The sequence below is a fragment of the Coffea arabica genome, chromosome 2e (genome assembly GCF_036785885.1).
Source record: "Coffea arabica cultivar ET-39 chromosome 2e, Coffea Arabica ET-39 HiFi, whole genome shotgun sequence".
NCBI lineage: Eukaryota > Viridiplantae > Streptophyta > Magnoliopsida > Gentianales > Rubiaceae > Coffea > Coffea arabica.
The window spans coordinates 26,391,639-26,415,962 of record NC_092313.1 but is presented as its reverse complement, the minus strand read 5'-3'; the positions used below and the strand labels follow the sequence as shown (position 1 = coordinate 26,415,962).

General features: G+C 33.2%; 2 protein-coding genes and 1 long non-coding RNA gene across 4 annotated transcripts; all 3 read right to left on the bottom strand.

The window, feature by feature from the left end:
- Positions 1-557: 557 nt before the first annotated feature.
- On the bottom strand, positions 558-3,034 carry LOC140036942 (uncharacterized). Its single transcript, XR_011840581.1, has 3 exons — positions 2,648-3,034; positions 908-982; positions 558-788 (listed from the first exon to the last, which is right to left on the bottom strand). It is a non-coding gene; the product is annotated as an uncharacterized lncRNA (long non-coding RNA).
- A 933-nt stretch (positions 3,035-3,967) lies between these two features.
- Positions 3,968-13,297, bottom strand: LOC113732193 (beta-glucosidase 24). 2 transcript variants are annotated; one of them, XM_027257847.2, is made up of 13 exons: positions 13,113-13,297; positions 9,521-9,590; positions 9,296-9,354; positions 9,061-9,136; positions 8,400-8,477; positions 7,391-7,478; positions 6,888-7,155; positions 6,628-6,743; positions 6,274-6,491; positions 5,862-5,893; positions 5,602-5,704; positions 5,397-5,499; positions 3,968-4,302 (listed from the first exon to the last, which is right to left on the bottom strand). In XM_027257847.2, the coding sequence occupies exons 1-13, from the start codon at positions 13,278-13,280 to the stop codon at positions 4,137-4,139; spliced, it is 1,545 nt and encodes a 514-aa protein (XP_027113648.1). In that variant the 5' UTR covers positions 13,281-13,297; the 3' UTR covers positions 3,968-4,136. The 2 variants fall into 2 exon arrangements, with proteins under 2 accessions (XP_027113648.1, XP_027113649.1); XM_027257848.2 differs by lacking the exon at positions 7,391-7,478 and having other exon boundaries at positions 6,888-7,132.
- Positions 13,298-15,333: 2,036 nt separating this feature from the next.
- On the bottom strand, positions 15,334-22,933 carry LOC113732192 (furcatin hydrolase). Its single transcript, XM_027257846.2, has 13 exons — positions 22,695-22,933; positions 22,433-22,502; positions 22,247-22,305; positions 22,020-22,095; positions 21,732-21,809; positions 20,734-20,821; positions 20,328-20,595; positions 20,080-20,195; positions 18,928-19,145; positions 17,603-17,634; positions 17,222-17,324; positions 17,010-17,112; positions 15,334-15,731 (listed from the first exon to the last, which is right to left on the bottom strand). The coding sequence occupies exons 1-13, from the start codon at positions 22,857-22,859 to the stop codon at positions 15,566-15,568; spliced, it is 1,542 nt and encodes a 513-aa protein (XP_027113647.1). The 5' UTR covers positions 22,860-22,933; the 3' UTR covers positions 15,334-15,565.
- Between the last annotated feature and the right edge of the window lie 1,391 nt (positions 22,934-24,324).

The following is a 24,324-nucleotide window of genomic DNA, read 5'->3' as shown; positions in this document are numbered from 1 at the left end:
TGATAATTAGTTTTTAAATGAGCATATGAAGTACATAATTACTATTCCTAATAAATATTAAGGATTAATTTTTCTTACATCCAATCAGTGTAAAGGTTTTCTAATAATAGTAAGTTTGGATGCATAATACATAATTTTCATTCAAATTTTATTTTGTGTATATCTCAAATATGGGTGCACTCATTTATATCTATAAAATTTGTGTTAATTTTACAAATTCATTTTATAAATAAAATTAATATGTATATATATGATTTTGCATCCAAGTGCCAAATATATTAGATTGACTTTTAACATTTTACAAATGGGATTTAAAAGACCATTTTGTCTATGGTAAGACAGATGGAGAAATTGAAAATTAGTAGCCATTAGAAGTCTAAACTTGTAATGGAAGATCAGGGGTAGTTGAGGAATTTAAGCTTGAATGACCTCTAATGAATTATTTGATCAGTTAATAATTCATTATAATAACTTATAGTGAAGTTGGTATGGACTAATTAAATCACATAAAATTTAAAGAAGTTTTCTTACCACACTCCAAGATATTTATGACAGGATTATTGTACTTGTGCTTTGTGTACACAAGAATCTCTCGAAGCCCTCTTGGATAGACATAGAAAACATTTACACCCGTCTGCAAAAACCATTTTTAATGAACAATGATGGTTAAAGTACTTGAGAAACTTCGGTCTAATTCCAAGGGGAGACTTTGTTTTGTCTTTTGCCCTTAATTAAGATCAATGAAATTTCCATTGCTGGTGCGCCAATAAAATGCCCATTCCTGTCGGCTGCAAAAACCCAAGAAAAAAAATATAAAAAGGGGTAAATCAGCTGGACATTAACAAGAAAACAAATCTATTTTTTCACATCTCTAATTGATGAAAAACCTTGCAAAAAAAGATCTTACGTGGCAAACTCTAGGCCAAGAGATGGAGAGTCTGAAAGCATCCAAGCCATAGAATTTCATAAGTTGAATGTCCTCCTACATTTCAAGTTGAATTTCATTTGCATATGAAATTAAAAAAAAAAAATCTTCTATCATTGGAGCAAAAAAAAAAAGGAAAAAACAAAATCGTTTTCACTAATTTGTAAAGTTTTCTAGGATAATTGTTTTCAGTTTGGATTGCTGAATAATTCATTTGTAAAGTGTTTGGATAATCGTTTTCTAGGATAATTTGTAAAGTGTTTGGATTGCTGAATTATCCCAAATAATATTCCGCTTGTGTCATGAACATATTTTTCAAACCACCTTTTTATATTTTCAACTACTTTTTTATTTCACATACATCACATCACAAAAAGTGTTACAGTAATTATTCCAAATAATATTTCAAATAATACTCTATCCAAACACATTCCAGCAAATGATATTTTTGAGTCTTTTTTAGTTTCTCAATTTAATTGTCAATTAAAACAAGTTTATTGATCTAGATTTGAGGTTCACGTCTCCTTTTATTATAATATTTCTCCAAATTTTCATTAACGAACGAGTATGGTTTTTCATGCGAGACCCCATATTACCACAGAGGGTATCTTTTTATCTCGATAAAAAGGTTTATGAATATACTACCTTATGACGGTAGTAAAAGTCATCCCCAACATCCCCATCCGATCCATCAGTAATTTTACGTGCAATGAAGTAAGAAAACCACGAAATTCCTTGTCTACCTTCCAACTAAATCCCACTTTATGTTCCTCAGACTTAGGAATTCATTAACAAAAGAACACAATTGTTAATTTTGAAGGCTTACATTTTTTGCAGACAATATCTTTTACTGTATTTTAGTATATCTTGTTCTGATTGCATAATAATGAACTTGTCATGTTATCAGTTGACAAACATTTTGGATAATATATAAATCTAATGCATTATGGAGTAAGTTCATACCATTTTGATCTGTATACAATCCATTTATACAGAGGTTCTAATACTTTTCATGGCATGACAATATAATGAAACGAAAAAAATTGAAAAGATTAAGTTGCTGTTTCTATTACTATCAAGCAAACGATGAGGCTGAAAGACTTCTTAGTGCTGAACCCACATCTGCAAAACAGGTTCCAGACAGATAATGGCCGACATTTTCTAGCCAGGTACTCTGATTATTATATGGTTACACATCCACTTCCCCATACTTGGCATGCAATAGACTGCTTTATATGGAATTTGGTATCAGGTCCATTCCTGTTTACAATGGCCGACGCATTACAAACATTCTGCCATGGCACCAAGTTGAGCATGGTCGTGTGGAATGTAAGTGATGGCATCACAAACCAATTGTTTATGCTGGCTAAAGGCTGCGGGCTTCATTGCCCAATGCAGACTAGTTCTAAGGAATTGCAAAGCAGTTGTATCCTCTTTAAATTCAAGTAGCATTCTTTTCGGTTCCTGTGGACAAGTCCAAATTTGAAATTTTGAATGGACCAGCATGGAATACTTGATTTTATGCAAGACAAATATTGGATTCAAGTTCTTAGGGGAATTTCATCAAGCACTTCATAAACATAATAAGCATAGTGCTAGAAACAACGCCTTCATGAATAGCTAAACAAATTAGTCTTGTTTAATGAATCCCGACCCCAAATAGATTAATGATCACTAATTCATGTAAATTATTCTTATGATGCTGGACCTGTGCTTTTTTACCTGCTGATTAGAGGTAAAATTTTTTTGTATGATGTCGTAAGTGAGAAGTTGCGTGAAGAATGCCACTGAGATTGAGCTTGAGCGTCTTCTGCTGCCAAATAGGGGTTTCCGCTGCAGGCCTTAGTATTGGATCAATAATTAATCAGTTCTCGAGGGTTGACATGAGATGGGGTGGTAGTTTCGTTGTTGTGTGATAGCACGGAGGAAGTTCAGGAACGTCTGGCAAATGAAGTTCTACTAGTCTTAAATTGTCAGATGAGCTTTCACCTAAATTTTTCTTGATAAAACAGAGGTTAATGGCCGTAGAACATAAGTATATTGGAAATTCTTTTGGGTCAGTTTTTTGGAGAGTTGCAAGAAGGGAGAGGTGCCCATGAGCTAACCATGGATTTAATATAAATGGATATATGTGGTTTTTGTGGATAATTCATATAAATCCATTTAATTTAATGGTTTTATTTTGATCAACCATTTAAAACCAATACTATAAATGGATAATCCAAATTCATTTAATTATGAATTATATGGATGGATAAATGGATCTCAATCCAAATTGCCACCTCTACTATCAATCATCTTCAGAAACCCCCAACAAAAAAAAAAAAAAAAAAAAAAAAAAAAAAAACGGTGAAAGAGAGAAAGGTAGAGGCCTGGATATTTGTGCGTGTAGGTATCCCAAATACTGAGACCTTTTCCATCAACAAATGCTGCGCCTTCATTCTGAACAAAAATGGCACAAAAAGAATTTATTAATTTTGTCGAATACTGTACATTTCCATATTGCATGGTTTGTTGGATTTTGTACATGTAGTATTGTTGGCATGTTTCTTGAATTTGAGTTAATTACTTATCGGACGTAAAATGTCTTCGGATCAAAATTGTATGAAACTAGTGATGGTTTAAACAATTTTTTTGGTGTTCGAATCACAATCTAAAGCTTGATGGCTCTACCATGGTCGCAAGTTGCCCCATAATAGAAACAGTTGGTAACTTATCTGGCCCTTGGAAACAGATTACAAGAACACACGTAGGAAGTGAAAAAACCATATTAAAGTAGTGGATACATGACTGGTGGACTTGATGTGGCTTAGATTTGGACCATTAATTTTGTAGATATGAACAATACATTTATTATCTAAGCATTTTATTATTATCTTCAACCAATGCCACTTTCCAATTTAGAAACCAAATAATCACATCAAACATCGATTTGCTGTAGTGATATTAGACGTGAAAGAGTACACTGGTTTTTTCACCTTTAGCTGTAATCGACAACTTTTTGCTCATAGTTTTGGTCTTTGGCAAAGTTTGCATAGCATATGAGGAAATATTGCTATGCATATAATTATTTTTCATATGGAAAATCAAGTACATCACAGGAGCTTGTCAAAGCTTTCGATTCCTAGCTATTGAGGACATTATTTTGCAATTATTGGCAAATATATATATATACACACACAATCATCTCACAAAGCATAAGCGATCTGTGTTACTTGAGGAATTGCTTCAACCAAAGGGCTGAATGCTTGGGGTACCTCTTGAGTTTATTCTTGAAGTCAACATAAGTGATGCCAAACTTCATTGTGTAACCTGAGCCCCATTCATAAGTGTCTAAAAACGTCCATGCGAAGAATCCTCTCACATCCACGCCCTTCCTGCAAAAGAGTAACAAAGTGTTTGAGGAGATCTCTTTCACAATTTAATTTGATTCCTTGACGGATGGTAACCAAATTTCTGTGTTCATTTAAGGGTCCTCTTTATTATTATTATTATTATTATTATTATTGAGTGTGCTTCGATAGAGTATTATTTGAAATATTATTATTTGGAATAATTACTATAGCACTTTTTGTGATATGATGTATGTGAGATAAAAAGTAGTTGGGAATATAAAAAAGTGGATTGAGAAATATGTTTATGATGCAAGCAAAATATTAATTGGGACAACTTAGCCTTAGAATGTGTGTGCCTCTAGACCAAGTACTAAATGTTAGAATATTAGATGTTAAGAAAGTTGACCAAGTGCGAAGGAAACTGTTATCTATCCCGTTTGGATAGCTATTTTGTGGAGTTTTTTGTTGTAAAAAATATACTGTAGCAGTTTAATATTTGTGAAATAAAGTGGCGATTAAAAAAATATAGTCATAGAAAATGTAAAATTTTCTTTTTTGGAAAACTACAATCCAAACAAGACATAATTCACCAAAACTTAAACATGGTTCACAAAATCAAGTGTGGCAACTTGAGAGAAAAATTAATGAAACAAACTATTAGCTAACTATAATAGGTTACCTTAGTATCTGCTTACTGAAGAAAAAAAAAAGGAAACTTTACCATCTCAAATCTACTATTCCACCTATATACATTAAGAAAAAAAATCAAAATAGCGATATTTATCTAAAAAAGCATCGATGACTTGTGGCGTCATCTAATGGGGTGCCTGTCAAATAAAAGGACTACATGTATTCTGAACTTAATTTATTAGTGAAAACAAGTGAAAATTTTTTAGATAAATATCGAAATACATAATTGTTTTCATGCAAGTTAAGAATCAATTGATGTCATAAATTTCAGGAAGCCTGAAGAAAACAACGAAATTTTTAAGCTGTATCATGGACTTCTGATTGCATTAGACCTTGACTGAAGACTGACATAATCGAGAAACATTCTATACATTTATAGACTCTGATTTGTAGGAAAGCGTGATAAACGACTCTACAGTTAATGTGGAAACAAGAAGAGTACTCACTCAATGGCTGCCTTCAAGGCCTTGAAATGACCACTGTAGAATTTTATCCTATTTGTATCATGGATCGCTTGCTCAATACTATTGATATTGGTTTCAGCAAGTCCTGGTCATTGTGCAAACGAATTTGAGTTATTTAAGTGAAAAAGTGAACATGAATCTTGCGCTAGAAAGTACTAATTATTGTCTATTTAGTTTTCTTCCTCACCATTCTCAGTAATATAGATTGTTGGATTGTGGTAGTTTTTCTTCAAATAGACAAGAATCTCAGTAAGCCCTTTTGGATAAACATATAAAAACCCTGCTCCTGTCTAGAAATCACCACAAACGAATGAAGGAAATATAAACACAAAAGTAAATTGGGTTAACGTCAAGAAAAGAAGAGTTTTCTTGCTAGTCTTATAATATATATAAAATGGCATTATTTCTCTGATAGTTTCAAATAATCGTAGCATAAATTAAACTTACCGGCGCACCAATAGGCTTGCCGTTTCGTATTGCTGTCAAACAAGAAATAGAGGTTATGTAGGTAAAATTATATAAATTGCACTTATAGTCCCCTATATTTGGGTTAGTTTTAGGTTGATCCCATTAAAGTATAATTATTTTTGAATTTGACCCCCCCCCTCCCACACACACACACACACAAACACACCCACACCCCAATATACTATTTTGATTCATTTGGTATATTCTCTGTACGTGTCAACAGAAAGCTACAACTGCAAGTTGATGGACATAAAAAGACACTAAATTTATGAAAAATCAACAACAAGCGACTAATAGTAGAAACCAGCATATTTTAAGAAACCAACCGCGTTAGAATTAAATTTTAAAATTAGAAACGAACAATGATAATGTTGATTTTCTAGGGACTTACATGTTATATTAACTTGAAAGTCTGATGTGTAGCTAATATTAACGGTAGTAGCATGGGGAATATCCTTAGCATAACTTGAACTATAGTAGTTCAATCCCAAGAAATCTAAGGAGCCCCTGATTAACTTTGATTGCTGTTGAGTGAACTTTGGTAAGCGTCCCCCTAGTTTGTCACGCATGCTTTTTGGATAGTCACCAGAAGTTAGTGGATCTAGAAACCTGTCAAAACCATAGAATTGTCAAAGCTATATTTTGTCTTACATACACTACTCAACATGTAATAAACTGAATGTTTTAGCTCAATGATATGGTTATTTTATACAAGTACATTTGCAGCACCTAAAATTGTACTCACCATCCCAGGAAAAAGTCTAGGACTCGTTGGGCAGCTATTGCATCAGACTTGGCATTGGAATAAGGCAACATCCAATTAGTTACAAGCACTATTCCTATTTGCCCCTTTTGAGATGGCTTCAGAAAAAAAAAATGCCAAATGTAGATTTATTATTGTTTCACGTGGGAAACATAAGTGATATTATTGTTGTCAACATATTCAGTAGTAAGAAGTACTTTATTTAAATTGTCAAGACAGTTAACTTTTTTTAGTATAGTAACCTTGTATTTCTCCCTGTATAGTTTAGCTGCTGCTGCATGGCTAAGGATGATGTGGTGGGCAACCAAATAAGGCTCAGTCGAAGAATCCCCAGCAGGGCATCCTTTGTTCATCCATGCCGAACATCGTCCAGGGGCTAATGAACCTATAAAGGTGGTAGAGTCATAACCACCTGTGGAAAATGTCCATGGCTCGTTGAATGTGCTCCAATACTTTACTCTGTCACCAAATTCTTTGAAACAAAGCTCTGCGAAATCTCGAAAATCATCCCTGTCAATTAAATTAAATTTGTGACAATCGACCTAATAGAAGAAAGTTGATCTAGATTATGATGTGGATGCTCTCACTCACCATTCTACCCTAAAAAAAATAACGTATCTTTCAAAGAAGCTCCTTTATTGGCTTCAAGATGTACCCTTTTTTTTTAAGGAAAAAAAATCATTAAATTCTCCATCTTTCCATCGTTCCAAACATGCCGTCCAATGTTCAGGTATATTGCACTTACACTATACTAATGTTTAGAAAGCCGCCATATTCATCTTCTAGGGCTTGAGGAGGATCCCAATGAAAGAGTGTCACAAAAGGTGTTATGCCTGTTTTAATTTCATAATCAGTGTTAGTTTGAGATAGAGAAAGAAATAAATGGCTAATTCTTTGAGTTCCTTCTTTGCTATGACTCCGTATTCCTTCTAAATTTGCCTAACTCTCACTTATTTCGAACATTATAGAGTAGACACATGCCTCAAATAGACAAGAGAATTGATAATCAAAGTGGTTCAAAAGATCGGAAGTTGATGGAAAAATTGAAATCCAAGTTTTTGATTATTTTTATCACTTTTTTTGGCATGCAGCAGTAGAAGGTATCGGACAAAGCTAAATGGTATCATCACAAACATGATTCTCTATACTAAGGGACACAGCTATAAGGTATCATCAAAAAATTGATTCCTTATACTAACGGACACAGGTAGTTAAAAAAAAAAAGAAAAAAGAAAGACACAAACCACTAAAGTCTCCTCGTCCAATTTGTCGGATTTGAGATTGGTACGGTTATACTTTCATATGATTTTGTATAATGAATATATTGTTACATTATTTGATTACAATTATATTATATTGCTACATTCATGAAAATGTTAGTGTATATGAACAAAGTATTCCACATTTATTTGTTACATTAATGAAATGTGATTATGTACTAAACATCGTAGTAACCACAACAATCAGATAAAACTGGACATAAAAAAGCAGTATATGCCCCAGGTTCGAAATTGACTCCCAATTTATGTCCTGTATGCAAAACTAATCTGCAATTTGTTACAACTTGCACTTTTACAACCTCAATTATACTGCACTTTCGGAAAGCAGTTGGTCGCATAGGAGTTCTAAAATGTTGAGAGCAGAATTTCAATTGGCTGGAGTTATAATCAAATCCTAATACTACAATTAAATATTGCATTGCAGAATAGGATGTCGAAGTAAATATTATTTTGCGTTTGAGAGAGGATACTTACCCTTTGATATTAAATCATTGATGAGATTGTTGTAAAAGGCTATGCCTAGCTTGTTCACTCCTTTGCTTAGCTTTCCATCTGATCAATAGAATTACATGTTAATCATACTAAGTATCTGCATAAATTACACTGACAATAAAGCACTTACTATTATATAATTCTGGAAATAAAAATACGAAATAAATAACTTGAAAGAAATTGGTGAATATGGAGAAATAATATTACGCTGATGTGCATAAGGGAGCTGAGGGAGGATTGGATTGGATGATAAGGCGGAAGAAGTTATAAGTAGGAGATTTTGGATTTAAAACCTTCCATTTTAAAAAAGAAAAAAACATCCCAATTTTTTTTAAAAAAAAGGGATACTGTAGCTTGTTTTCCTGTGAAGCTCATATATATGTCCCTTGGTTTTTTTTTTTCCCCTACCCTTGCTTTCCGTTCTGGATTTTCTGTAGTTATGCCAAATGGATGAAAAGACAAATAGCAGAACATTTTTCTTGATGAAGTTAGAATACTGCCTTTAAAGGATTGATTAGAAGATGAAGAAAGACTAAACTAAATACTCACGATATAAATGTTAGATGCATGAGTGGATAATAGATATATAAATAATTATCGTGTAATATGTTTCTGAGTAATAAATAAAAAAGAATCATCTTACGAGGCAATACTCTGGACCACGAGATGGAAAATCTGAAACCATTTAAGCCTATGTATTTCATTAATTGTACATCTTCCTGCATGTCACATTGTCTTCATCAATCATAGAAAAAAAAAATCTTTAAAAATAGTTTTTAACAAATAAACAAATTGAATTCAATTGTCAGTAGGATTCACCAATTGAATATGGTCAGTTGGTGTACTACAATTAAATAACTTTTAATTGGGCAACAAACCTTGTAAAGATGATAGAAATCATCTGCTACATCTCCATTGCTGCGATCTATCGCTTTCTCTGCAGAAATCACAAAAGAACCAGCTTCATCATGTGATTGACAAAATTTGTCGTCATTCTTTTAATGCATCATTTAATATGAGCTACTTTTAGTTTATATCTATGAAGTTTAGCGTTGCTATTTAACAATCCTAGAGGGTGGTATGGTGCAGAGGGAGATAGAAACCTGGATATTTGTGGGTAAAAGTATCACATATACTTGTTCCTTTTCCATCTTCGAATGCTGCTCCTTCGTACTGCATGGAATAGCTTAAAGGCATGAGTATTTCAGGTAGGGATATAGCAATTTGAGTGCTTATTCTATAATAAGCTCTTGGAGCCTAAGGTCTGTTTGGGATTGCAGTGTTTTTGGTAAAAATGTACTTTTAGGTGTAAAAAGTACTTTTAAAGCGTTTGATAAAATCATTCCATAAAATTAGGAGTAGAACTTTTAGTGTGAAAAGTGCTTTTAGCAAAAGCTCAAATTTGGTGCTTTTGGAATAACTTTTATAATTAAAAAAAATAAAACATTAAATTTAATCATTTTATCCTATATTATAAACTAAATAAAGAGATATATACATTTAAAAATTTTTAAATTACACATTATCCAATATAATAAACACTTATTGAACTATGTCTTCAAATAGTATATTTAAAAGTAGTTAAACATTTAATAAGTATTTTTATTAAAAACTCTATTGAGGAAATATCTTTCAATAAGCTACCGCAACTCCAAACGTACCCTAAATCAGCCTGAAATGTCCAGACTCAACTTGCTAGTGGAAGCAAAATCAAGGACATATATACATGAGTCATATGCCTAATATGTACAAATTGCAAATTAAATATGACGAAGCCCCATCAAAGAACTTAATGTAACAAAACTGTTAGTGTGAAATAGCAGACAAAACTAGTTTGGCAAATTCACGCGTAAAAGATTGACTTATGCATGCACATTTGCTATTTTTTTTTACTGTGCTACATGGAAATTTTCTTTCTTGCTTTTAATCTGAAGTCCGAATTATTATTATTTGCATGTACAAAAACAAAATGATTGTTCACACAAGAGATTGAATTCAAGAATTGGAGGAATTATGTTGTGAACCGAGTCTCATGGATGGTGATGGAGCTAATCATCTGATTAGCTACAATGATGATCAAATGAAAAGCAGGTGTCAGTTAGTTACTGCCAGCAAGCAAGAAGTTAACAGTTTGTTAGAATAATAATGTTAATTAATAGAGGGAATTGAGCAGTGTTTATTGCTACATCTTCAGCCCACTTTCTATATATAAATAGAGTATTGATTGCATCTGAGGTAGTGATGATTTGAGCTGTAATAACTTTTCCTCTCTTAAATAATAAAATCTTCCCATTCTCCCTCAACTTCTTCTCTGATTCTTTCCTCTTTCTCAGTTCTCACCTTTTCTACTTTCTCCCTAAAATCTCTTTTCTGAACCAAATCATTACAATTGGTATCAGAGCTTCCGATCCTTGAACGGAAACTTTTGGAACCCAGCAATTGCAAGATCTTTCTTGGTCTCCATTTTTTTCTTCCCTTCCCCTCCCTCTATTCTATCTCTGCTCCTTACTGATTCTTTCTTCTCTCTCCTGTTCAATTCTTCCTCCTAATCCTCCTAATTCTTTCTCCGATTCCTTCTATGAAATTCTTTAACTGACACCATTAATCCACCAACATTTTGGATTGATTTCCAGATTACGGACTTGTCAGATTTTACCAATGGATGATAACATCATCTATCAACTCTTGGAAGATCAAATCCAGAGAGGTGATCTAAATATGGATGAATTGGAGGGACAAACTGAATTACAAGCTCAAGGATTCCATGATCAGTTGGCTGCAAAAGGAAATTAAGGCTATCACGAATTGGATGTGTCAATGTACAAATGCAGATGTACTTTCAATGTTATGCTTTGGGTACTTAGTCATAAACAGGGGTTCACACTAGAAGAGCATCAAAAGATTATTGGGAAAATGGGACAGCATCCTTCATCCAATCAAGGCAGGGAAATAGTTGAAGAATCTGTAGTAGGCATTGAAGGGGCTTTTGAGAATCAAATTCTTGAAGAAACAGAGGAATCAAATTCCAAGGAGGTCCATCTTTCAACATCTACCCCAATCAAGAAGTGGACTGATGCACATTCGGCAATGGTAAAAACAAAAAGTTTGAAGTCCTCCATGGTGAAATGGAAGAAAATTTGGAAGGTGCCTATGGTTTTGCAATTGAAGAACACCACCTGTTTGGTGAAAGGTCAAAGCTTAATTCTTCAGCCATTTCAATTCAAGGGGAGTTGGAACATTCAACGTTGAGCAATGAAAGATAATTAGAATTCAAGAATCAACTTCTTGAAATTGAGATCAGTAATTTCAATTAGATGTTAATTGAGGAAAAAGTTGGTATGATTTCTTTCCCACAATTTTCAAGTACTGACTTGGTTATGTCTTCTAAGGGAAATTCTAGAAAAGCTAGAAAACATGATGAATCATATCTAGTTTGTCAAGTAATAGTCAGATTTTGGTAAATGATGAAATGTCTGTAGAAGAGAACGGTGACTATGGTGGGCTCCAAGCCTCGCACATGGTTCATGGGAAAATAAATGGGACAAAGTTCTGTGATGGCCCAAATAGTAGTTCTGAATTAGATGTTGAGAAGTCCCAACTTGAAGCCAGCTTTGGTGACATTAAGATGTTTGGCAATGAAACTTTTCATGAGGTCAAAAGAGAATGATATGATTCAAACTCAAGGATTGCATAAACTGATTCATTTGTTGTTATTGAATCTGATACGGGCTTCACTCCATTATCTGATGTTGGTGTTGGAATGATGGAAGATTTTGGAGTGAAATTGTGTCTGGATTCAAGGGAAGTACTCTAGCAGAAAGTTTCATTCTGCAATTTGTTGATCCCAATAGAAACCGAATCAAGATGAGAAAGATCAAATCATTGGATTTTGTTGATACTAATTCCAGGGGAATCAATCTTAGGAAAGTAATGGAAATATCATCATGTGAGCGGGAACTTTCTGGCTTGCAAAAATGGGGACAAGACATTCTTATTGAAGTTTATGGGTTGCCAAAGATCTTGATAGTTGCAAGAACTTGGCCTGCAGTAGGAAGTTCAATCCAGGGTTACAAACTTTTGGAACAGAATTTTCCGTGGGATCCAGGAGGCCAGGATTTTCTACTAGACTGCAACTTCCCAAATTGACTACAAGCCTTTTAAAAAAATGATGCAGGCTGCTCCCTTGGTCATATTCTTTTAGGCCAAGCCATTTAGTATCATTACTGATCTCAATCCTTGAGGACAAGGATTCTTATAAGGGGGAACTATTGTTATGAACCGAGTCTCATGGATGGTGATAGAGCTAATCATCTGATTAGCTACAATGATGATCAAATGAAAAGCAGTTGAAAGTTAGTTACTGCCAGCAAGCAAGAAGTTAGCAGTTTGTTAGAATAATAATGTTAGTTAATAGAGGGAATTGAGCAGTGCTTATTGCTAAATCTTCAACCCACTTTCTGTATATAAATAGAGTATTGATTGTATCTGAGGTAGCGATGATTTGAGTTGTAATAACTTTTCCTCTCTGAAATAATAAAATCTTGTCATTCTCCCTCAACTTCTTCTCTGATTCTTTCCTCTTTCTCAATTCTCACCTCTTCTACTTTCTCTCTAAAATCTCTTTTATGAACCAAATCATTACAAATTAAGAAGACATTGCCATGAGATCACCAAAAAAGTGAAAAGGTAGCATACCTGATAGGCAGAAGAAGCAGTACCAAATATAAAATTAGGTGGAAAACTGCAACGGTTGAATGGAACATTTATATTATGAATTGGTGCTTGTGCAGTAGAAATCTCTCTAAAGAACAAGAAATTCAGCAAGACTAAGAGGCCTAGGGAAAGAGAAACTTGAACTGCCATAGCTGACTACTGTTAAGATTTCCTCTGTCAATCCTTTAAATAGAATGTGAAGCACTTGAACAGGCATGTCTATTTTACTAAGCTATTTTAATAGAACATTTAATTGAGTCCTTATCTACCTAGAGGTTAGCGGGTTGCTATCACGAATTGAATTCATCAATTAATGCCAGAAGTGCACTAAAGAATACGATCAAGTAAAGTACTTAGATTATTCTCACTAGTAAACTGAGAAGAATACTGTTTTGGTAGCTAATTATTTGGGGTAGATGGATGGTTGTTGTTACACATTAATGGAGGATTTTTTTGACCAAAAATTATGCGGGAGCATATAATGCAATATGAATGCGAATCAGACAACAAGAAATCTACAAATTGCGGTAAAACAAATCAACTTATGTAGCCAAACAAAGTTATAGTATTACATGTCAAACGTCAAATTTAACTTTTTTCTTTAATTTGGAAGCTAAATTTATTTGAATTAAACGGACATCTTCTCAAGAAGAAAAATAGCTGATTTTAGATGGAATTTGTACTTAGTGAAATTTTCTCAGTTGTATCTGGTAGAAGTTTTTCTTTTTGTTTTTTCCCTCTTTGATGTTAAATTTAGTCAAACTTCAATTTCAATCGTTTTCTAAATCTCTCAAACCACCTTAAACAATTAAAACATCTCTAACATTAGCAGGGTTTCGTGTTCCAATGAGCTGTTTTTGATAATTAGTAGCATTTCTTGAACAAAACTTGTGAAGCATGTGAAAATGAAGGAATTTAGACGTGCGTTGGAGTCATAAACCAGCTTCTTCTAGGGTTGCTTTTTTAATATAAAGATAGCCTTACGTGTTAAGGATCTGCACCAAGTTTATTTATTTTTGCCAAGAAGATCTGGATTTAGTAGTTACAATTGAAGTCTCAGGAATTAGAGTTCTTGAGTTCTAATTCTCCTGTCCTCTTTGTGTTTCTTGAATTCCATCCCTTCCCTACTGAAAAAATTAAAAATAAATTTTTTGATATTGGAACGAGAAAATACTGATAGACGGAGTGACTTATAGAGTTTGTATAAGATGTATTGATTTATCTCCCACTAAAAGCAACGCAAAACAATAGACAATCAGTTTTAGAATTTGCAAAATTTTCCTCACATAAAATTGAAAATAAAACGGAACAAGTTCATCAAAATCCTCTTGCTGATTTGATCAAATGGTTGAAATTAAGAGTTAAACTATCTCTTATGAAATGATAATCGTTCCTCATACTAACTATGCCCTCGAAGTATTTTCTCTTAAGAAGTGATTTGCACAAAAGTATTATTATAAACTTGGAATTTAAAAACATCTGTTGCATAGTTATTTATCTTTTTAATTATTATGTGCGTATGTGTTTATTGATCATCCACTGTTGGAAAACCAATTTTAATTAATTCAGATCGTAAATTTCTTTGACAAATGATTAGTTTTGTACTTGCGTCTCCCAATCGTTTCGTATTAGTTAATTACTGAAAATGGCCCAATTGTTAAATAAAAGAATAAATGGTTAAAGTTTTTCTTTAAAAAAAATTGGAGTTCTTGTCACTCACTTTAAGACTATTAACTATTAAGTACTGAAAAATGCACCAATTTTTGGCTTCATAAATCAAAGTTCAAATACATAAAATTTGGCTACCACATTATTGGTTATGATTATCCAAGAGTGCGTTTAATAAAACTAAAGTTTAAAATTTGAATCAATTAAATTATTAAATTATTAAGTATCAAATATGATACATTTAATTATATATCATATTAAATACTAAGTGAATAACTCGTCACTTATTTTTAGAACAGATTTTATCTAGAAAACTCAATAATGCTATTTAATTAATTCACATGTACTATTTTTTATTATCAAACGCATTTAAACATGATAATATCTAAATTCATTAAATTTAAATATTAAATAGGATAATCAAAAAAGGTCTAAGAATATCATGTAAACTCCCTTGAGAACTAGGAATTCCAGTGACAACATTGCGCTTCACGATTTCAAACCAGCCTACCCCATCAAACATCAACAACTCAACTGAATTTAATTACTAAACTACTATTACTTTCATTTGGGAGCTGACAGAATTTCAAGCCTCTCAAGTAGTAATACAAAACTTCTGGCATAAAGTTTACATAGCTTGTAACTATGCATAATTATTTTCGATACGTACAACTAAGTAACACGAGCCTGTCTGTCGAAGCCTTACTACTTGCTAGGGACATTATTTTGGAATGAAAAGTAGGGTTCAATTTTTGCAACTGATTATATTACTCGAGGAATTGCTTGAACCAAAGAGCTGAATGCTTGGGGTGCCTTTTAAGTCCATTCTTAAAGTCAACATAAATTAAGCCATACTTCTCAGTGAAACCTGCATTCCATTCAAATCCGTCTAACAACGACCATACTAAGAATCCTCTTACATCAACTCCCTTCCTGCCAAAAAAAAAATAAAATTTGTAAGCATATTTAAGATATATATTTTTTCTCTTTGTCCTCACCTACTAAATTTTGCTAGGCATATTTATCTAATTCCTAAAAATTAAAAGATATTATACTAAGAACAATGGTTCTGTTATAGATGCGTGAAGTTACAAATGTCAGTAGCAACGGATGGTAGTAAATTTTTTTTTTTAAAAAAAAAAGAATAAATCTTATATATACTGTATATTATTACCGTTAGACTCATAGTACATGTACAAAAGTTAAATTTCAGATTCAAAATTTGTTGTTATATTCATCCAAAAGTGACACTATACACATATCAGAAGATTAATCCAAACAACCAAAAAAGTAAAAATAAAAGGACATCAAATAAGACATGGAAATGACAAAATGGAGTTGGTTAAGGCGACTTTACAGTTACAGTGCAACCCAAACCTTTCTATTACCGCAATATGACATGAAAGGGCCCGCTGTTTTAAAGAACGAGAATTGAGTGGTCTTTTTCTTTTGGCAACATTGTCATGCAACCAGATAAAAAAAAAAATTGCAGATTAGCTAACTTTGGCAACTTGTGGCCAAATTTTTGGGGTTTAAGAATTACCATCTTCAGTTTTCCTTTCACTAGATAAGGCCATGAGCTTTCTTTCTTTCTTCCCCTTTATGAGCTTTCTTTCATTATATTAGTCACTTGAAGTTTCTATTTGGTAAAGGGTCGTCCCTTTTGTATCAACTATCAAGCCATTTTAGTCTTCACAATAGGTCCTTGTATCAAGTGGCAGTGTTAATTAATCGGTCCAAACAATATTATGTAAAAGATTAACCTTCTCCAAAGTTACTTATGAAAAGTTAAACATAGTTCACAAAATCAAGTGTAGCAATTGAAAACAAAGATTAAACAAACAAACGACGGATTGACCATAAAAGAATACTTTACTATCTCAAATCAACTATTCCTCAACACAAGATATAGCGTCTTCTATGAATATATGCAATCTCTTAAACAAAAGAAATTGTACATAACTTTCTTAGGTTATCGATCTGTTTATTAAGAAAAAGAAGATGAAAGCCTTTTTTTTTTTTTTGGGTTTCTGTGAATGCAACTAAAGTACCCACTTGACCTCTTATAGAATTTGAGCAAGCTTGATAAAAACATGGAACCTTTGGAACGATTTCAGGAACTTCTTAATTAGAGATTTAGCCCTTGAAATTTAATGTAGACATGGGCAAAAAGCTTCTTTAATTAATTCTGCAAACAAGAAGTGCACTTACTCAAGGGCTGCCTTCACTGCCTCGAGATGGTCGATATAAAATTTGATCCTCTCTGTATCATGGATCGCTTGCTCAAGACTATTTATATGGCTTTCAGCATATCCTGGTCGTTGTGCAAATCAATTTGAGCTATTTGAGTAAAGTGAATTTAGGTGATCATATGCTAGAAAGTAATATAGTAATATTCTATTTCTATTTGTTCTCCTTCTCACCATTCTCGGTAACATAGATTGTTGGATTCTGGTAGTTTTTCTTCAAATAGACAAGCAGCTTAGCAAGCCCTTCTGGATAAACAAACAAATATTCTGCTCCGCTCTACAAATCAACAGAAATTAATTGGGGAAAAAAAATAAGGATATAGGTTTTTTAAAAAAAAAAGCAAACTGTCACTTTCCATCGATTGAGCAAAAATGTTTGCACAAGAGATGAGAGTCAGCTACAAAAATCTATACTATTTACATAGTTACAAACAAATTCAATAAAGATGTAGGTTAATTCAGCGTTTGTCGGTTAAAAACAGAAAAGAACTTTCCTTACTTAAAATGCCATCTCTTTTGACATTTTTAGCTCATATAGGTGCAAAATGAACTTACCGGTTCCCCAATAAGTCTTCCATCCCGTATCACTGTCAAACAAGAAATAGAGGGTCATTTAGGCATAATCAAATTGAATTGAAAATCTAGTCCGTACTGAAAGTCACTTTTGCTCCCTTTGTTTAAGTTTTACCACATTTGATCTATTAATAACAAATGTTCCTCTCTTCATTCCCCACATTTATATTTTGGCAAGTTCATTTCTTTATATGTCTCAAACAATACATTTTCGAGACTACTCTAGAGATGGACTACTCTAGAGATGCAAATTTGATAAACATAAATAGTCATATTAATGGATAGAGTTTAGGTTGGATTCCTTTGATCCAGATCTAAACTCATTAAATTTAGCTAAATCAAGGCCCTTATGGGTCTGAAAAAGTAAATTCAGACTCAAACCCTCATGGATTTGAGTATCCAATGGGTATCTGTGGATTTTTTTTGAACATAATATGAAAAACTAAAGTAAAAATATTTTGAAAATAAATAGAATTCAAAGATAACATAAATATCATCCAATTTTTATTTTCAAATAATAAAATTAACATTCAAAATGTTAAATGCAATATTATAAACTCAAAGAAAGAACTACTATCAACTAAAACTATTTATTTTCAAAACTTCATCTGCGTTTATATTCAATATTTTATTTGTTTGCTTTTACTTTTCTCCTTTTCGTGAAACGGTTTATACCAATTATGCTAACATAAAATATTAGATTATTTTATAAATAAATAAATATACATACATACACACACACAAACACAATGAGTTTGGGTAGTCTAGTATGGAATTGAATTTGGATTTGGATCATGGAAAACCAGGCAAGACCCTATTCAAACTCGTAAGATTTAGGTCTGGATAGGGTTTATGTATGAGTAGTTAAATCTAAATCCTATCCAAATATATAGGGTTTGGGTTAGATTTGGGTAAGATCTGACCTATTGATATGCCTAAACATAAGGGACTAAATCTACGAAAGTTGAAAGGTGAGGGACAAAAATTGGAATTGTTCATAACTTAAGGAACCATATGCATAGAAACGAAGCATGAGGGATCAGCTCAAAAAGTCCTTCAAGATGGGAACCAAATACTTAATTACTATTAACTCTCGCACATATTTCTTTTTTTTTTTTGTCCACAATTAGTTATAATGATAATATTAATTCCAAAAGAGCAAGGCTTCTCTTCCCACTCTAGTAATCTCTGAATGTCTAAATAAACAGGGTGAGGTCTATACCCAACCTCACCACTTCAAAAAAAATATTAATTTGAGCTATTTACCAGTGATATTAAAAAGGATACTATTAATTTGAGCTATGTACCTGTGATATTAACTTGCATGTCAGTTGAATAGCTCATATGAACACTATTATCCTGGGGGGCATCATAAGCAAACATTGAAGTATAGTAGTTCAATCCCAGGAAGTCTAAGGACCCTTTGATCAACAATTTCTGTTCTTCAGTAAATTTTGGTAAGCGTTCCCCCACTGAGCTACGCATGCTTTTTGGATAGTCACCAAAAGTGAGTGGATCAAGAAACCTATCAAAACCATAAGACTCGTGTTAAAAATTTGAAGGTTAGTACATTATGCAAGCAAGATACTAATTGAAGAGTTCATGTTAATAAACAGTGGCGGAGCCAAAAAAAATTCTTAGTGGGGACAAAAGCAACACCAAAATTTTTTACCTACTCTTTTTCTAGTTTTTTAAGGAAAAAAAAATTCACCAACAAGTAGAAATGATGCATATATTCCATGAAAAATATAAAAAGACAAATTCAAAATTATTAATGTAATAATAATTTTATTTCAAAAACAAACTAAACTATTTAAAATTGTTCACTGCGAGTTTTTATATTTTGATAACTAATTTGGTTGTGGAAGTAAGAATGGCTCTCGATTATGGAGGGAAAATGGCGGACCAGTGGAGGGAAGAGAAATTGGAAAGTGAGGACAAAGGAAGTGCATGATATGATTAGAAGAATTGATCAAGAAAAATAGTAGCTAGCTGCTTGGTTGTAAAAGGCAATGGCTCTCGGTTGTAGGGGAAAAATGGGGGACTCGGTTGTGGGGGAAAAATGGGGGACCAAAGGAGGAAAGGGAAATTGGGAATGGGGCCCAAAGAAAGTGAATGATATGATTGGTACTTGCAAGTTGAAATGAAAAGGCTTTTTTTAGCTTATTTCAAATGGAATTTGTGCCCCACGTATCTTTTTAAAATTTTAGTTTATGAACTAACTTAAAAAATCACGTAATTCTTTCACATCCTTTCTAAGAAAATTCTGGAGCACACTTAAAATTATATTAAAATTGTACAAGTATTATAGGAATTACGGGCCCCCACTGCCTCCACCTTAAATTCGCCCCTGTTAATAAATATGGTCTTGTATATCATATCAATATTATTAATTTCAACTCTCAAGGGAATAATAATACTAGTTGGGAGAACAAATTAGCTCCTAAAATGGTACTCACCATCCAAGGAAAAAGTCCTGGGTTCTTTGGGCCGCAATTGCATCAGCCTTCGAATCGGAGTAAGGTACCCACCAATTTGCTATCAGCACTATTCCTATCTGCCCCTTTTGAGATGGCTTCAGAGTAGAAAACCCAACTAAATATTTAATATCTCTCATTGAAAAACCAAAAATGTTTTTCTTGCGGAGAAATTATAGTGTAAGAAGCATAATAAATACGAACACTAACCAATTAATGGTTGTAGTTACCTTGTACTTCTCTCTGTACAGTTTAGCAGCTGTTGCATGACAAAGGATAATATGGTGGCCAACCAAATATGGCTCAGTTGAAGATTCCCCTTCAGGGCATCCTCTGTTCATCCATGCCGAACACCTTCCTGGAGCTATGGCGCTTGGAAAGGTGCTACCGTCATAACCAATTGTGGCAAAAGACCATGGTTCGTTGAAAGTCAACCAGTGCTTGACCCTATCACCGAATTCTTTGAAACAAAGCTCAGCAAAATCTCGAAAATCATCCCTGCCAGTTAAATTACAAATGTTAATGGAATCGAACTCTGTAAAATAAATTTGATTTGATTACGATTATCCATTTGTAACTTTCTTCGTTTATTTTTAAAAAAAAAAAGAAAAGAAAAGAAAAGGAATCTTGACTTACACAATATTAATATTTAGAAAACCACCATATTCATCCTCTAGGGCTTGTGGAGTATCCCAACTAGATAGTGTCACAAAAGGTGTTATGCCTGTTTTAACACAAAATCAATGGTATCAGTAAATGAAGAAAGAATTGCCATGGTCCCCTCTGTTTTAGTTTGGCAAAATTCTTGCTTAACTAGAACTTTAAAAGAGTTGACACTAAACACAACATCAAGGTATTGAAAAGAAAACGGAACGTAAAAAAGTGGTCTAGAGCATCCATAGTTAAGAAAAATAAAGAGGAAAAATTAAAAGTAAAGTTATGCCCCCTGTGAAAATTAATCTTTAATATCATCCAATTGCCCTGTTGCAACTTTGGCAAAGCTGCAGCTTCAAATGCAGTAATTGCGTGAGACTGTTTAGGGACAATTTGGAGAAGGGGAATAAGAAGATTCAAAATTCATAACAAGGGTGTAAGTTTTGAGAAATTTGTGAATGGGGTATGGATAACTATTCAAGAATTAAAATAACTAAAAAATTTATTACTAAATGACTAGTTATCCTCATAATAATATGCACTCCATTAAATAGAAAAATTCACGGTAACAAATGAAAATGCGTACTTCGGTCAATATAAGTGTATATTCAAATAAACACGGTTATATATATGCGCATACTAGCATGTGCACATTGGAGTAACTAATACCCCTATTACAAATTTTCCAAAACTTGTACCAGTCTCATGAATTTTGAATCATTCTATTCTCTTTGTTCATGTTCCCCCCCCCTCCCCCCCAAAAAAAACCCCCTCAACACCCCCAATTTTAATTACCATGTAGAACTCAATTTGTCTTTATTTGGAGTTTTGGTTAAACCACATGATTCGTACCTTCATAAACTTATTAGTTTGTTTCCTATGATAGGATAACACATAATAAGAGACTTCTCTTAGTTATCAGAGAATAAGAGATTATGTAGAATACAATTATGCAGAACACATTGAGAAAGCATCCTAACCCTTTGATATTAACTCATTGATGAGGTTGTTGTAAAAGGCAATGCCTAGCTCGTTCACTCCTCCACTCAGCTTCCCATCTGAAATCAAGAAGCGTGGTAAGCATACAAATTATCAAAGGACTGATTGAAAAAAGCATTTACTATTGCACATATATGCTGCTAACCAAATGCATAGTTAATATGAGTATATGACTAGAAAGAAATCTGATGAATAACTACTATAATTGGATATTTGACAGATGATAATTAGCCTTTTGACTAATACATTAAAAAAAAAATTCATCTTACGAGGCAAAACTCTGGACCACGAGATGGTAAATCTGAAGCCAGTTATGCCTATGTAGTCCATCAGTTGTACGTCTTCCTGTCAACATAAATCATATGCAGTGAGGATTCCAAGAGCAGTATTCACAAAAAAAATAATAATAATAAAAGTTTTACATTCAATTGCCCGTGAAATTTTAAAAATTGAATATAGCCCACTGATCTAATGCATTAATTAATGTATACCAAACCTTGTAACGATGATAGAAATCATTAGCCACATCTCCATTGCTGCGATCTTTTAAATTCTCTGCAGCAAGCACCGGTGGAATGTGATTCAAAACTTTGTCATTCTTTTAACATCATTGGAATTTTTGGTTATTTCTTTGAGTTGTAGACTAGTTATTGAGAGACAGAGAGAGGGAGAGAGAAGAGACCTGGATATTTGTGGAAAAAAGTATCCAGTATACTTGGTCCTTTTCCATCTTCGAACGCTGCTCCTTCATACTGCAGGCCATGGCTTCATGACATGAGTGTATATTTCAGCTAAGAAAGTAGCATTTCGGGTGTTTTATCTTTTAACTGATGGGTAGAGATGAAAAATGATGGTTCACACAGGAAATTAAGTCCAAGAATTTTGAGGGATTAGAAAGACACAGCCGAAAGATTAGGAAAAAAAATATATGGAAGGTGGCTTACCTGATAGCCAGAAGAAGAAGCACCAAATATGAAACCAGGCGGAAAACTACTGCGATTGAATGGAGCGGTTACAATATGACTTGGTTTTTGCGACTGATGAACAAAAAGCTGAATAAAGATTGCCAAGATTAAGAAGCCAAGCCCAAGATAAACTCGAGATGGCATAGCTCAGTACTGTGGAGAAGAATCTGGAAAAGCTCAGGAGTGGGTTGATGGACTGTCCCTGAACAATACCGTCACGAGACTCAATATCAATAAAGAGGCTGAAATAGAGCCACGTCGCCAAGCACCACAAGGGAGGTAAAACGTGCTTGTTCCAATTAGTAAAGATATTTTTAAAAAATAATATAATTTTTGACTTGTCCCATCCTAATGGATTGCGCTTTCACCCAAATTCAACTTTCAAAAGTTTGAATTTTGAATTTGGTAGTAAACTTCAAATTAAAATTGGGAAAATCGATTATTCAACACACAACATTCAACATTGGCGGTGATTGTTCAACACTGGTGGAGAGAACAAGGGACTGCACTAAAATTATTGCCGAGTAAAAAACAAAAAATAGCTTAGAACATCGATGGAAAAAAAGCCACACGAATGTTGATCTGACGACAACATAACTTTCCCTGAACGACTGAGCACGGCCTTGGGAGTTTTTTCTAACCTTTAAATTGTAGGCTGTTGGGTTGACGTAGCCTGGCATCCATTTGCCAAAAGCAAACGTAAGCACAGCAGGACTTGGAAATTTTTTCTTTTAAACTAAACTAAATATTAATGTCTTTTTTGTGTTTGGATAGTAAATTATTTAAGATAATTTTGTAAAAAAAATTGTTGTATCATTTTTTTTGATGTGATGTATATAAGATAAGAAGTGATTAAAAAATGTGTTAATGATACAAGCAAATCAGTGGGAGTGTTTGATAGCACTATTATCTCAAATAATATTTCGCTTGCATTATAAACACATTTCCCAACCCGCCTTTTTATATTCCTAACCACCTTTTTATCTCACATACATCACATCACAAAAAATGTTACAGTAATTATTCTAAATAATATTTCAAACAATATCCTATCCTAGTACGTGTAAATAAGATGAAAATAATATATAATCCAAACACTAGTAGGAGTCAATAGGGATGGCAATGGAGGCGGGTGCCCGCGGGGGTCTCTCGAGGCGGGGGTTGGAGCAGGGGGTGGGGCGGGGACGGGGGCGGGGGGGAATTTTTTCCCCCGGTTTAGAAACGGGGTAGGGGGCGGGGGTATACCCCCCGCCCCGCCACCCGCAAAAAAAAATATATATATATAAATAAATATATATAATATGTAATTTAATTAGTTATAAACTTATGATAATGATATTATTAGTTAGATGTATTATATAATGTATATTAGTGTATGTAATATAATTGATATTATCAATTATATGAATAATTAGACATGTCTACTAATAGAATTTATCAATTAGTTATACTAAATTTACTAATACATTTATACTAAATTTCTAATTACACTTAATAGAATAACACTTTTCTTTCAAAAAAAAGCACAAACACAATAATGAATTAGTGATTGTATTTGTACCAAAAGTGAAAACTTGACTATTTTAGTTGTATTTATTTCATCATGTTG

Bases quoted from the DNA above. Each gene is read 5' to 3' on its own strand.
- LOC113732193 (XM_027257847.2), bottom strand. From the start codon at position 13,280: ATGGCAGTTCAAGTTTCTCTTTCCCTAGGCCTCTTAGTCTTGCTGAAT. The intron at 9,355-9,520 runs GTTTCTATCTCC...TGATTTCTGCAG, and splicing joins TTTTACCCACAAATATCCAG to AGAAAGCGATAGATCGCAGC. The intron at 7,156-7,390 runs GTAAGTGCAATA...TTTAATTGACAG, and splicing joins TTTCTAAACATTAGTATAGT to GGATGATTTTCGAGATTTCG.
- LOC113732192 (XM_027257846.2), bottom strand. From the start codon at position 22,859: ATGCCATCTCGAGTTTATCTTGGGCTTGGCTTCTTAATCTTGGCAATC. The intron at 17,635-18,927 runs GTACATAGCTCA...CTTGTTTGACAG, and splicing joins CATGCAAGTTAATATCACAG to TGATACGGGATGGAAGACTT. The intron at 15,732-17,009 runs GTAAGTGCACTT...TTTTTTTGGCAG, and splicing joins GCAGTGAAGGCAGCCCTTGA to GAAGGGAGTTGATGTAAGAG.